This window comes from Astatotilapia calliptera, chromosome 6, assembly GCF_964374335.1.
Source record: "Astatotilapia calliptera chromosome 6, fAstCal68.1, whole genome shotgun sequence".
Lineage (NCBI taxonomy): Eukaryota > Metazoa > Chordata > Actinopteri > Cichliformes > Cichlidae > Astatotilapia > Astatotilapia calliptera.
The window spans coordinates 22,456,138-22,472,205 of record NC_137427.1 but is presented as its reverse complement, the minus strand read 5'-3'; the positions used below and the strand labels follow the sequence as shown (position 1 = coordinate 22,472,205).

The window sequence follows — 16,068 nt, the reverse complement described above, 5'->3', positions numbered from 1 at the left end:
TCATGTTACTTCTAGGTTTGATATATATTTGTTTGGACTTGGATGTGTAAATTTTTACAAACACAATTTTCAAAAAAGGTAGGAAAGTAGGTGCTGTGTAAAAGACAAATAAAAACAAAAATCAATGATTTGCACATTTCATAAATACACATTTTAATTACAATAGAACAAAGAAAACGTGAAAAATTTAAACTGATGCATTTTGCTTGTTCAAGAAAAATATCAGTTCATTTTAAATTCAATGGCAGCAACACATCTTAAACAAACTGAGACAGGCAATGAAAATCTGGAAAAATATGTGGTACTAAAACAACAGCTAGAGGAACATTTGCAACTAATTAGGTTAGCTGGTAAAAAGTCAGTAACAATCAGTGACAATGAAACTGACAGTTTGCAAATTTGGTAAGGCACTATAAGTAATGAAGGTATTGACCAGTTTTAGAGGAACATATGCTCCCATCCAGACAAACTTTCCTGTTATTATAACAAGATGACTTCATAGTAGAAAAGTTCAGATGCTGAACTGGCCTGCCTGCAGTCCAGACCTTTGACCGGTGATGGATGGAATTTGAAATTAAAAATACAACAATCAGTCAACAATCTTTTCTTTTTCATGAAAGAGTAAGTTGCAGTTTAAAAAAATGTATGTCTTTTCTATGTTCTTATGTGAATAAACAGATTTTTGAATCATTGCATTTTGTTCTTATTTATATTTTAGACAGCACCCCACCTTTTTGGAATTAGTCGTGTAATTTTAACAAAAACAGAAGAAAAAAATTTTTTTTTGAAGTAGAACATGTATAAATTTACTGCTTTAGCATAAATGTTACAACTTATATCTATCTGTCTATTGTTATGGACCATCTAGGGGTGACCAGACCACAAAATAAAATTGATCCATCCTCGTTAGACCCTAAGCAGCCACATCACACAATTGATAAACAGTGACAGTGGTTTATTTACAATATGTTAATTGGTTAGCGTATTTGACAGTAAAAAAGGAGCTGGTTATAGCTCCAGAGTGGACCTAACATCAAAACAACAAACAAAAGGAGCCTATCGATAGGATTTACCAAACATACCTAATCAAAAGAACAGCATTGGGCATGTTGCAAAAAGTCTTCTGGTTGAGATGAGCCAAAGATGAATGAATAACTTTCCATGGTGGTGTCATCATTATAAGACATCTCCAGCTAGGTAGCCAATTGTTACGGTCCAGCCTCTGGATACCCCAATCACAGAGAGGCACCTGGACACTGAGTTATGCATATTAGACAACATTACAACAGCAGTTGTATAGATAAATATGTATAAGGATTTGGCATATAATTTTACAAATTTATTAATAATGAATAAATAACTGAATTATTGAATAGTTAATTATTACTACACTAGCAGTGAAGAAAAAGAGAAAATGTGTTCTCATGTAAATAATTGAACTGAAAATACTTTTGGATAGTTCCTTTTTTTTCTTTTTTTTCTTTTTTGCTGTGAGGAAGCCATCTTTCTAGGACGAACAGGGAAAAGCTTCAGGAAATATAAAGCCATCACATGTTCTGTTTCTCTCTAAACCTGTTGACTTTCACCAGTGAGCTTGAAACTGGAGCCCATTCCTGGCACTGAGGTCCATATCTGAGAGGTACTGGCATATGCAATTGGCCCCAAGGGACTCCTTTGAATCTTGGCCATCTTAGTACTTGCAGAACTGACTTGGCATTTCATATTCTGCACATACTGTTTGCAAAAACAACCACAACCCACTTCAGAGTTAGTGATTAGAACAGAGATGTTAAGTAGTAGGCCATTAAGTACTTAAATGTAGTTATAGCAGAGCACTGGATTAGCAAGTGTCTTTGTAAATATTGGGTACTGGCACAGTACACTGTAGTAAACGGAGCCAAACAGTTGACAAAATCCTGCAGAATTGTTTAATAAATTCCGGAAGACCACATTTTTATTCATCCTGTAAAAATGAAGTTTAATTCATTTTTCAGCTTTGTTGTTAGGTTGGTGTCAAAGATAGAGGGAAAAAAAGACCTAAGGCCTTAAGGTCTAAAATGTATTTAAAAATTTATGCCAAGCTTCTATGTCCATCACTTCAACAAGTAATAGCCTTTTGAAATAAGAGTATTCCTTTTAATACATGGAACTGATGGAAATATAAAGCTTACATGTAACATTTTAATGTTGAGGTGAAGTTTACTGATTTTATCAAATTTTATTCAAGGGTTGCATGAAATGTCAAGACATTTTGGTACAGTAAAGTGCAGGATATAGGGATGAAGTTTCAGAGCAGTACTATGTTGGACTGGTGTAGAACAGGCTGTGGTGTTCATGGTCAATGTTAGGTTACATTAAGGAAGCAGACATCAATTTAAAGTTAAGGTGATAACACAAATAGATTTGCTCACCAAATTATTCCTCCTACACTAGCTTTATATTGTGGTGGGAATTGAAAGTTAATTAACATCTCCAACATATGTTGGTCAGGTCAGTTGGCTAAATTCACTAAGACCAGCTAATACTGAAGTAACAGCACATGAAAAATCTGCTACAGCTCACAAAACAAATTATTATGTGACTTATTTCTAAAGAATTCCTTACCCCATGCTGCAGTTCCACATCTAATTTTAGGGCTTCTCCACCAACACAAAAAGAAAAGAAAAGAAACTTTATATTAATGGTGAAAATTCATGTAATAAATAAATGTTTGCTAAAATATGAATGTGGAATTCTAACTTCTCCATCATAGTATAGAGTCATGCAATATTGGTACCATGCAGATCTGGCATTCATTTTCAGCTTGCAATTAATATCCCACAATAATTGTGATAACTCTTTCATACATCGTCCTTACAATGAGATGGGTTTGACAGTCACCAGAAAAACATAAAACCATGTAACATTTAAAATTTCGCAGTGAGTAATATTATAATTGGTGAAACATTAATTAGTGATGTATTTTTTATGGGCTGTAATAAGCAGCGTGTGCTGTAATTACCTTAAACTCAGCTATTTCTGTCTGTCTATTATCTATATTACCCTATCACTCCCTGTTTCACAATAACAGGATACTTATTTTAAACTAAACTGGGTCATTAGCGCACAATGCAATTAGTCTGTCCTCACCCAGTTAGCTGCCGGAGCTCAATTTGATGTGTGTGAAACTTTAGTTTTAACAATAATAAGACCAATTTACTCCAGAGGAAATAGTGTGGCTGGATCATGTAAAGTATGTTAGAATAATCCAACAGAACAAGGGGAAGGTGTTCCTGATCATACAGTCATCAATAACAAGCACGTAAGTAATCATTCTGATAGTCATTTGTTCACTGTGATAAAAAGCAATGACCGTGGTAAACAGAGCCACAGGTGTTTGCTGTTTACTCCACTGTGAATTAATCCAGTGATATTTGAAACTAAACTCATCATAGGTATGCTTTATCTTTAACCATGCACGTATAATTTTAGGATAAAATATGAATATTGTTAATAATACCACAGCAAAATCAATAGAAACTAGTACCTTCAGATTCAGTTATATCAGTCATGCTAAAACTACTGATATAACCTTTTTAACACTCAAAACTGCTCCTCAACTTTTTTGTGTTGTCATTCAGATTTGATATTCTGGTGACCACTTTTGAATTGCTGATTATCTTAGTCCAAAGTCCTTACATGAGGGAAAGGAAATACATTTCAAGTGAGACGCAGTAAAATGGCAGTGACCCTTTAAACAAGAGCTATTCGCCCAGAAGCAAAATAAATGAATAGCACTATGCTTCCACTGTGACGTTGTACCATAAATAATTAAACACTCATTGTTTGTACTGAAGCTCTCACTCAGCCAGCAGCTATATTCATCTCAACTTCTATAATGCTCTTAATAAGCATCACATAATATTTATCTCAAAATAATCAATGTGAATAATCAATGACAATGCTTTAAGGGAAATTGTACTGCCATTGAATTATTATTAATCTGTGTTCACTGTGTGTTTCAGGCTCTATTTTGTGTTAAGATGTTGCAGTTTTACCTACATGAATTCTCTCTACTACATTTCTACACTTCTATACTCCTTGATTGTAGACCTCACCATAAAGGTCTTTTGACAGCCCTACTTCTGCAGGAAAGGTAAAAGGAAATTTCACAACTAAAGTGCATTGTGGATCATGCTGATTTTATTCGTCGAACAACATTACTAACCATTCATAGCAAATATATGAGTCAAAAACTGACTTTCTCACCAGTGTCTGACTTATTTGAGTTCAGTCCTTCCCTAGAGGGCTGATTAAATTATAGCTGCCTTAGAAAAAAACATTAACACCCCAATGAAGTGATGCTGCAGTTTTCCATTTTCCCTTATTATTTTGTCCCACCACAAACTTGTTTTCTGTTCTTTTCAGGAAATTTCGCTTAAAATAAGATTATCAAATAAGTACTTTTCTCCCCTTTGATCCTTAGCAGGACAACCTCTTTTCAACCTCCCTTTAAATATCACATCTCAGCTTAGGTACAAGATTACTGGTGTTGAATTAAGAGATGATTAGATATAGGCTGGAAGGGACAATATATTTCTACATGTTGACTAAGCACTAGAATTTTGAATTTAGGTTTGTCTGTGCTTGAATCAGCAAGGACTCGGGTGAACCATTAAACTCTTGAACGCCTTTTCTCACACGTGTTAAATGCGGTCATACTGGGACACAAGATTTGGGTCATGCAGTTTGTTTTTGATCCCAGCAGCTAGATCTGCACACATTTTAGAAGTTATTTGGGCTCTGATACATCTTGTGATAATCACTGCTGTGATTGGCTATAAAAAACAATTTAATGGGGTAGTTGAACATTTTGGGTTTATAAACTTTCTTGCTGAAAGTTAGATGAGTCTATTAGTTCCAATATCATGTCTGTGTACTAAGTAATGAGCCAATGAACCAAAGAAAAACTGTTAGCTGGGCTCCATCTGTGTTCAAACATACGCCTACAAGCATTAATCACATGTTGTATCTTGTTTGGTAATTCTGTTTACAGAAATGTTGAAAAATGACAATTTCTGGTTTTAGAGGGAATTAGAAGCTAAAACTGCATATCCACCAGCAACAGTTTATCCTTCCACACCCGTGTGAACTGCTGTCATGTCAATCTCTGTGATAACAAGGGACACCATTCCTGTGTATTGTTCTGCAAGAATAACAAATAACACCCAAAATCCCATCAAGCAAATAACTGCAGTTTCTAAATCCTGTAAGATTTGAAAAGGCCAAGGTCAGCCGTTCTTATGTCTGACCATTTGCCTACCCAAGATCTGCATGTAACACAAGGACTGAATACCAGGAAAATAAATAAAATATCTGTTTAAATAAATCATTTTTAAAGACCCATTTCAGCATAAATTTATAAAACAAGATGGGTTATACAGGATAAAACAGATAAACATTGGCCAAGGCCGTCATGTCATATTTGTAGATGTGCTAATAACAAAGCTGTTTAGCCAGTACATCCCTGGATAAGAATATTCCTTAAAATGTTGAACCAGAGAAATAACTATTTTATCCTCCTCAAATACAGTAATGTGCAAAAGTCTTGAGCTTTTCCTCATTTCTTTATAGTTTGCCTGCAAAGAGCCAGATTTTGTAGTCATTTTATAAGTACCCTTAAGAAATAGTTCTCTGGGCTTGGATATTGACAGGCATAAAACTGTATTTTTGGACCAGCGAGGTGAATCTCTAAGAGCCACTAACCAAACATTTGGTATTGTATCCAGCGTTTCCTTAAATAATTTTGAGGAAACTGGAAAAATGGAAGACAAAAAAAGAAGAGGTCTAAAAACACTATGTACAGTAGGAACACTATCTGAAAGTCTCAGCAAAGACTGGACCAAGGACCTAAGAGATGCGTTGGGCCCTTTATTTCATTCATCTACTGTTCACTGAACGGTCATCACCACTCGACGAGGGTGGCTGTCAAGAAGCCATTCCTAAGGAAAGGAAACAGGGACAAAAGTCCCTTTGGAATCCCAAATTACATAAAAAATGCACTTAAAATTAGTGGCAACAGGCTTTATGGAGTCATGAATCCAAATTCTTGGCTGTAGACACACTGTATTGCGTGTCTACAGCCATCTATGTCATTGTTAGGGGCTGCATTTCAGTGGTGTTTGGGACCTCATGAAAATGGATGGAAATATGCAGACAGGAAAGTACCATCAGACTGTGATCCACTATGCAACACCATCTGGAACTACCATCATGTTGAAACATGACGAACAAAAGGCAGCCCGTTCAATGAAGAGCTTCTTTAAGAACACTGGAGACGTATTCCTGAGTCAAAGAAAAAAAGCAAAAGCTTACAAAAATGCTTGCCTCAGAAAATTCAAGCTGTGTTGAAGAAAAAATATGGCTTTTGCATTATATACTTTTTTATTTTTGTCACGGTACTGGGCCATGAGGCCCAGGGTTTAAATTCTAATGCTTGTTTTTGTATCCACATGTGTAGTTTAACGCATCCAGTTGTTTTCTAGTTTGCAGTTTAGTCCTTGGTTTCTTAGTCCCTTTTGTCATCTCTCCCTGGCCCGTGTGTCTACCTGTCATGTTTCGTGTCTCTGGTTAGGTTAAGTTCATGTTCTATCTCCATGTCTATGTCTCTGTGTTTCTTGGTATCCTGTTCCTTAGTCTGCGTCTCTCTGCTCCTCTCTCCGTTTCGTTATGATTCAGGTTTGCTCTTTAGTTTTTCCCAGTTTAGGTTTCCATTAGTAATTTCTCATGCTTCGTTGCCTGTTTCTGCCACTGCCACTTTGTAAACAAATGTCACTCTCATCACCAGTCGCTTGCCTGCATTTTGGGTCCTCATTCATTCCACAACACGACTGCTGCCCCAGCCGTGACAATTTTCATGTATATTTGCATTTTTGAATAAATTGCTGCAACTATTTCCCATTTTCTTCCTGCAACATATAAGATGAGGGGGCGGCTCAAGACTTTTGCACAGTATTGTGAATTAGGTAATAAACCAAATATTATTATAATAAACCAACTTTGTGTATGTATATATATATATATATATATATATATATATATATATATATATATATAATCTATTTACATGCTTCCATCTCCCGTTTCTGGTCGGTGACATCTTTTCGACTCTTTTTCTCCCTCCTTGTGCTCACAGGCACATAACAGGTATGGCAGTCCATTCTCCCTGCAGCACAGACTACACTGCCCATGAGGCTACATTCTTTAGGGCTATGCTTGTAACACTCTGCCTATTGCCTTCATATTAAATCATTTTTGTGAATATTTTTTGAAATATTTCTTTACGTCATTATGCGGGCCGCAAGTAGAGGTGACATGGGCTGCGAGATTGAGACACATACATGAGAGCCTCTTAATGCGTGTTTTGTTTGGGTTTCCACCGGCGTGGACACCAAAAATATAGAGTTCATAGCCTTATGAAACAGGATAATACCGCCATGTAATCCATTCATTTCAACAAAGTAACTGTATTCTGAATACCATCTTTTAAAACAGTAACTGTAATGGAATACAGTTACTCATATTTTGTATTTTAAATATGTAACGACGGTACATGTAATGTATTCCGTTACTCTCCAACACTGCATATGTACCTTGTACAGTATAAGATATTTAGATGATTGCAAATGTGACCATGTCTGCATCTTGGTTAACAAGGGTGTGGAGAAGGCCTCTTGTATAGTAGCATGTCCTTTTTCAGTTATAGTACCCTTTGATGTCTCGCACCCTTGGAAGGCCATGCGAGGGATCAAAGCTGGAACAGAATAATTTGTCCAGCATGCCTGTCAGTTTTAAGAAGATCTAAGCCATTTCATCTACAAACAAAGCACAACAAAGGTAACACAGAGTGAAAACTGCAATCATGAAAAAGTGGCATGCTTCTCACTGTAGTCTTTTATCAGATACTTCCATTGCCACAAGACATTAACATCATGGTTCTGCAATGGTGCATGGAGAGTCGTAGACAGGGTAATTACTCGAGAGCTATTTCAAGCTCCCTTTTTCCCTTGTCATATACAGTTAGGTGACTCTCGTTTTATTTCTTTATATGTTCCACCATCAACATATGGTTGTCACTTTGCACAAAGTTATATAAAGCTTTGTCAAAGGGCACTGGTACTTTATTAGCCCATTTAAAATTGACGATTATTAATTCTTTGTGGATGCAAAAGGTAAAGGGTGAATTTCAGGAAGTAAGCATCTTATATTGGTTGTCACATTTGAGTGCATGCAGACTTCATGTCTGTTGTGCTTCAGTGATTACTGATTAGCACCCATTTATCATTTATTGTCAGGCTCACTTATTAACTCCTAGATTACAAAAATTACTCTGAGTAGGCTACAAGCTAATGATAATGGTCATGCTGTTTTCATTTTCAGATTTCAGGATGCAACGTTTCTTATCACTTTGAAAAACGCCTCGCGGATTAAGTTAAATGATAGTGTTACTGTTAATGTGTGAAGTAAAAGCAGACACCACAAGCACTTTAGGTCTTATATCACATTAACATAACAACTGGGGGGGGGGGTGTATTGTTTACTTGTCCACTCATTACTGATTTCACAGTTAATGGAATGCTCCAACATAATAAGTTGTGGTATTTCCCACCAGCGAAAAGATGAAGTGAATATTTAGGTAGCTACAACTATAGTGTGTCTCTTCTATAAAGTCATGTCAGACTCAGATGAGTTGATAAACAAGAGTGACACATTCCACCCACATTTTTGCTTTGTAATTGTTCCCTTTGTATCTTTTTGTTTAGCGATGGTTAAATACTAACTCCACATTCTGTCTCTGCCTCCCTACACTTGAATTTTCAATGTAATTTGCCAAAAAAGGTGACAAATCAAAGTGTCGCTGTAGATGTATTTTTTTAAATACCCTAAAGTTCTTCTATTGGATTCAAGTGAGGCGGCATACCAGGCCAGATAGTTTTTACTTTTTTCAGTGTTTTTGTCAGTGTGAGTTGGATTGTGGAGTACTGCTTTTCTGCCAAGCTTCTGACAACAGAGAGTCATCTTCTCAGCCACTATTCTGGTATATCCACAGGCATTTCATAGTGGCATCGATAAATGTCATTTCCCCAAAACCCTTTGCACACATACCCCACATCATATGTACCTTACTATCAGTTAGATAGTAAGGTTGTATTAGTCCTGGCCAGGTTGAAGGCAAACGTGCTGGACTCCAGCTGCGATGAGCAAACATATCATAAATGTATGGTGTTATTCGACCAAAGAATGAGCTCCCAGTTTGGCCTGCAGTTATCTACCAAAAAGCAAGCAAGTGCTTATTACTTTGCTGCTTATAATGTCTTTTGCACTGCGAGCTTTTACAGGAACTCTGATTTCACTGTTGTCCCGAACGTGAACCACTTACCTGTTTTCAGACATTGCATTTCTTTTTATTATGGATCACTCAATAACAACATTAAAGCATCGCCTCATTGCTCTCCAGGCTTCTCACATCAAGAAATATGCACACAGGAAGTGTGTGCATATTTTTTTTATCTTTTATCTTACCAATGTTTATACAATTATAAATCATGTTACCCCATTCGAATATTTAGTATGTTCTCCAGCATATATCGGCAAAACAAAATAACTGCTTACACTTTGCTTGCAGCTGCATTTAAGAAAGCTATTTTAAATCTGAATCTCTACAGGTGACCTGTAACCTGCATCTCAGTAAACTTTTTTTCTAATTTTATATGAGGTGTTCAGGGAAAAACATAAAAGCTCATTATATAAGGGAAGAACATTAAAAGTTTATTTATGAGTGACAAGAGGCCATTTATTAGATAATTAGCATTTTTATGTAAGTTCCTGGTGTAATTATCTACAATTTTTAGCTGCACTGAGATTAAAATTCCCTCCAACAGACCAACCACATACTGTCTTGTCTGTGGAGGTTCTCAGTCATCCAGGTCATCGTAGTCAAAGGAGCTTGCAAAGAAAAGAGTCTGGACTTCTTTAAGTTGCTTGAAGATGTTTCACCTCTCATCTGAGAAGCTTCTTCAGTTCTAAGGTCAAATGGTGGAGAGTCCCAGATTTAAACCTAGTGGGAGTTTCCCCACACAGAGGGAAAAAAGGACCCCCTGATGATCCTCTAATCGCCTGAGCCAAGGTGTGAAAATGGGTGTGGGTCCCAATCAGCCAGAGTTTCGGGTGTGTTCATTGTGCCCCACCTTATCATGCGAATTCCTGAGGTCAGATGGCCCAGGATGTGAGTGGGTGTTTTGATGTTTTGCTAGACGCCAGAATTCATGGTTCCATTTATCACAGCAAGTCTTCCAGGTCTAGCAAAACAGCCCCACACTACCAACACCATATTTTACTAATGATTTTTCTTTTGTGAAATCCTGTTACTTTTAGGCCAGATGTAATGGGACACACACCTCCCAAAAAGTTCAACTTTTGTCTCATCAGTCCACAGAATATTTTCCCAGAAATCTGGAGGATCATTAAGATGTTTCCTGGCAAAACTGAGACGAGCCTTTATGTTCCTTTTGCTCAGAAATGGTTTTCGTCTTGGAAATCTGCCATGCAGGTCATTTTTTGCCCAGTCTCTTTCTTATGGTGGAGTCATGAACACTGACCTTAACTGAGGCAAATGAGGCCTGCAGTTCTCTAATTGTTGTTCTAGGGTCTTTTGTGACCTCTTGGCTCACTTGTTGGTGTTCTGTTGTGGTAATTTTGATCAGCCGGCCACTCCTGGGGAAGGTTCACGATTGTTCCATGTTTCCACCATTTGTGGATAAGACCTCTCACAAATAGCTTTTTAACCTTTTCCAGACTGAGAGATCCCAATTACTTTGTTTCTTATTTATTCCTTAATAATAAACACCTTAATTTAGAAACTGCATTTTGTGTTTACTTGTGTTATCTTTGTCTAATATTTAAATTTGTTTGATGATCTGAAAGCATAATTTTCACACCATCGTATATACATATACACACACACACACACACACACACACACACACACACACACACACACACACACACTAGTATTACAGCCTTTCTGAATTTCCCTCCTGCTGTCGTTAAAGGAAAGACTTAAGAATATTTTGTGTAAGCCTTACATTTTGTATAGTTTTATTCATTCTGTATTTAGATCTTCATCAGTAAGTGGAAGAAACATTACCAAAACACTTAAAAACATATTTCACACCTCTGTGACCAAGATCAATAGAATGTAGCTGTCAAACGACCCAACTAAACAGTAACAAAACACAAAATTAAACTGAATCACTAATAGGAAGGAAAACAGACAGAACCACTACCTACATTGAGGGAGAACGTGACAAAGAACAAAGGGATACGCAGACAATATATACACTAGGAGGATAACGAGGGGACAAGGTGGCACTAATCTGATTGACAAGACAGGGGAAGCTAAAGTGAAACAGAAGACTATCAAAATAAAACAGGAATATGACTGCACAATACAGAAAAGAACACTGTAAGACCGAATAGTAATAGTTTGATAAATGAAATGAGTTCCAACTACTTAAAAACCTGTTATAAGTTCATACACCTTTATTTTTTTGAGTAGTTTGAACAATTTTGTTTTTTCAAGTTATCAGTACTTGAATATTGATTAGTTTCTAGCATTGCGCTCAAATAATTTGAGTTTTAACACTGACGTCACTTACGTGCCTACGTACGTACCTACGTGCGCCACCTGTTTCTTTATGAAGTGCTGGCAACCATCTTGGATTCCTCGCTTCGAGTGCGAATGCCCGCTCATTACCCCGAAAGAAACTTGTGGAACGTTAATATCCGAACAGAAATAAAAACATTTGTCAACGGGTTTTTTGCGGCATTGCCTTTGACGCTGGATAAAGGAGGGCATGCTATGGTATGTTACGGACTTTTGAACTGGAACAGCTAACCCTCTGCACTTGGCTAGCTGCATTTACCGCCTTCGCGGCATCTTCAGGAGCGCTTTGTGGTAAGTTTTATTTTTTCTGAAACTATAGTTCTCCGTTGTAATATGGGTTTTTATCGTCATAAATGTACAACTCTAGCAGGCATTTAAGAATTACATGCATGCGTCGTTTTATCCATGTCGGCTTGGCCCCAAAGTGTTTGCATGAATTATGCTAATACGCTCATATTTAGTATAACACATTATTAGTCCCTGGGACTAATAATGTGTTAATAACTTTTCTAATCTCTTACTATATTAAAAGAAGTCTTTAGAAGGCATTTCTGGATTTGCAGATTATAAACTGCCTTGTGGTTAAATTGTTGAATCAATATGCACTGCTGCGCTGCTTCACACTTAGCGCATACGTGGATATTGATATTGGCTAGCCCATTTGCTAACTAGTGGAACTTAAAACTTACGTTTAGTTCTCTGGAGTTGTACATATTAAAACTGGGGCAGCAAAATTGTAGGCACAGGACATACTTACAAAAGCAGTGAATAATCATTACATAATTACGCGGTAGAACTTGGTTTACATTGCAAATAGTTATGTATACCAAGTTGAAATGTAGAATCTTCTGAACTGTAAAATTGTTGTGCCTGGTCTATTTTAGGTTAGCTTAAGGGTGAATCCATCAATAATATATTTACCAAACAGTTATTTTTTCGTTTTATTTTATTCTGATGCCCAGTGTTCATTAGTGAAAGACTTAGTTTTTTATCTGTCAGGGGCTGGGTCTGTGAACCAGCATTTTGAGTTTATTTTGTAGTTTTGCTTTCTTATGTTATATTGAAATGAGGTGAAGTTCTTGTATTGTTGTTATTATTAGTTAAGGTTTAGTTGAGTTCTGGGCTGGTTATGTTTCATCTGTGTCTCCTTGGTTGTGTGTCTTTTCTGTTCTCTGTGTAGTCTGTCTTGTCTTCTGTGTTTTACTGTTATGTCCATGCCAGGGCAGAAGTAAATTTTCAGGGGTGAAGATGCTGTTTACCTTGACCAGCTAAGACTACAGATTGTAGATGAAGTCGAGAAAAGTGAAAAGAATCCTGATTACAAAGCTGATGCTCACAACTTTGGCCTTGCAATGCAAAGAGATCATCAATGATGACCTACCAGTAGGTCACATCCTGGATTGCTGGCCTACTCTGAAATCCCAGTCCCAGGTAAGAATGTATATAGATGTATCTAACAAGATGTATTTTATATCAACCCCTGTTATCTGGCCTGTCTGAACAAATTATGCCTTTGGAGTGTAAGGATTTTGATGTATTTTGCAAAGATTTATAGACTAATTGAAACTTGTAAACACAAATGTATCCTGTGTGTTCAGATCTGTGCAGAATTCCACAGGATTACAAACCTCCACCTGAAGAACCACTTTTATGCTGTGCTGGACCAACATGCTCCCCGGCTCCAGAGCTTATTCAGAAAGAAAGCTGTTTGCACAGGGAACATGTCTGATGTCCTGTCTCAGCTCTTCAGAAGCTATAATCTCCAGGTTAGTGAGTTTTTGTCTTGTTTTTTGAGCTTCATTTGATTTGATCAATTTTTCAATTTTAATTACCATTCTTGCCAAGGTTAGCCAATAATTTAAAATAAAAATTTTCTTGTGATGTAGGAACAAGCTGATATCCATGCCCAAAGTGCTGGTGTGCTTCATGCCCTCTCTGCCTATTTGTACGAAGACACCTCTACCTTCATCAAAACATGGGATGTAAGTTTTGGACAAAGTTGTGAACAATATCTTAGTAGCATCCTTGTTTAGATTTCTCAAAACATTATGACACTTTGAGAGTTTGAGAAGCATCTCCATGCTTGGATCTGTCTACAACAGTGTCCATGTCACATAATGGAAACACTACATGTTTTTAATGTGCGTAGACCTTCCATAATGTTCCTAGCCCAACCATACATCACTGTACAAATGAAAAAAATATATAACTCCTATTGACTTTCTGTTGTTATTGCTACGAAGAGGTATGACTTTGCTTTACTAAAAGTACTATTTTTGTCAGTTTGTTTTCTCAAATCTTGGTGTGTTGTGGCTTTTTTGTTGTTCAAACAATTGATTTCTGAGCTAGTAATAATCCAGAAATGTGACTTGTATAGATGAAACTAAGAGAAATAGGAATGCACTAACATGTAGTAATTTTGTTTTCTGTAGATGATGCATTCTGATAGACCAGATATTAGTGAAGTGCCACTTGGACTCCTCCTGATCAGAGCCAATTCCAGCGATGCAACATTCTTCTGCCCTGAGAAGACTGCAGTTTTGGTCGAGGGTAACATGATCATTGTTTTCACCACCCTGGCTGATGCATTTCTAGTAATATTTGGACTGACTGACGTCCTGCACCTAAGCTACCCAAAATGTTTGGCCAACATTTTTGACTTTATTCAGAAATTTTTGATGGGTCTGAAGGGTGGGAAGTTGAAGCCCAAAGTGCTGAGTCTTAAAAATGATCTTTTGGCAGCAGAATAATGTCCAGGATTCCTACACAGCCCTCAAGTGCCTGTTAAAGCAAGTAATTCAGTTTATCATGTTTCCAAGTCTGGATAAGTTTTTTATAAAAAGAGAGAATAGAATAAAGAAATCTTTGCAGACTCTGTTTCATACTTCATTATCTAAAAGCCACATCCAAAGTAAAAGGGGTGATTTTATTATTTTTATTTATTTTTTTCCCCCCATCATCACTTGTGTTTTAGTTGATTTTGATTGTGTTTTTAGTCAGATAACTGTAAATCTATAGAGAAAATGAAGGACAATCTCATTTCTGGCTTCTAGGTGGGATCTTGAATGTCACTTAAGGAACGTTCCTCCTGAACTACTCATAACTGACATAAGGCGCTAAGGAGGTTTATAACACTTTGTTTATGTCTCTAAAGAAGTATTTTTCTATTTAAAATTTTATTGCTTTGTTGTTGAGACTGTGATTGCACTCTACAAATGTGCATTTTGCATAACCACAGTACTGGCATATTAAAAAGGTTACCAATTATATTTCAGTGTATTAGCTGCACTATACTATTACTTTCATTCGGTTTTCCCACCTAATAATGCAGGATTTTCTTTTCCTTTTGTTTGTTTTTTTAATAAAAAGGCCATACTCATGTGTTAATCAAATTTGAATACTCTTAAAACATGTTGTGAAATTCTTTATTTCTAATATTGTAACCTTGTGCCAAAATTTCTGACATTATTCCCTATAAAATGTGGTGGATTTATGTCTTTGGGCTTTTTGTGTCAAAGTAACTCAATAAATCTGTAACTTGAATTTATATTTTCTGTCTTATGTTTTTACAAGTGTAATTATTTTGGGCACTTTTTTTTTTTTAAATCAAATTCAAAACACAGTAGATTTGGATATTACAAGCATTTGTATTTAAAATTTTTGAGTTGTATTAGCTTAAAATGGTTAACATTTTGAAACTAAAAATTAATTCCTTAAAGTTACTTGAGCTAGATTTGTACTTGAAACTCAAAATATCAAGTAGAGAGTACTAAACCAAAAATGTGGATATAACATAAAAACATTTATCAATGGTACTTAAAAATATTTATCTAAAGCTAATAAATAAAGTGTGTTTATTTAACTTTTATTTTTAAGTTTTAGTTACTTAAAATATTTTATGTAATCAGTTTCACCAAAAGTTTTGAGTAAAATTAACTTATTGGGTTTTACAGTGAAGTGAAGCAGATGTTGTCTACCTGACACAAGAGAATAAGTGGATAGAACTAACAAGAGTCATGATGTTTGCATCAAAATATCATTTTTGAGTCATCAGATTAATTTGAACATGAATGTATTTTCTACAATAGTCACTCTCTTAATCTTAGGAGTGTGCTGAAGCTCTGGAGAGTTAAACCTATGACTCATCTGACTCCTGAATCACAAGGCATCATGACCCAAAAATACAGGCTATGACACCATCTGTTTATTTCATCATTAGTAGCAATAGTGACATCAGAAGGTCAATGGCTGCCTGAATAAAGGACTACGTCTTATAAACGCTAAGTGTCCATATAGAGTATATTACTCTATAATCCTTAGAGAGAAACACCACATCTCCAGCAAACATTGCTTTAATGTCTAAT

At 36.2% G+C, this 16,068-nt stretch overlaps 1 protein-coding gene across 2 annotated transcripts; it reads left to right on the top strand.

The window, feature by feature from the left end:
* The first annotated feature begins 11,500 nt into the window (after nt 1-11,500).
* LOC113022175 (uncharacterized) lies at nt 11,501-15,654 on the top strand. Of its 2 annotated transcripts, XM_080302961.1 has the most exons (5): nt 11,501-11,995; nt 12,885-13,135; nt 13,303-13,470; nt 13,591-13,686; nt 14,137-15,654. In XM_080302961.1, the coding sequence occupies exons 2-5, from the start codon at nt 12,992-12,994 to the stop codon at nt 14,452-14,454; spliced, it is 726 nt and encodes a 241-aa protein (XP_080159087.1). In that variant the 5' UTR covers nt 11,501-11,995; nt 12,885-12,991; the 3' UTR covers nt 14,455-15,654. The 2 variants fall into 2 exon arrangements, with proteins under 2 accessions (XP_080159087.1, XP_026023093.2); XM_026167308.2 differs by having other exon boundaries at nt 11,501-13,135.
* Nucleotides 15,655-16,068: the final 414 nt, after the last annotated feature.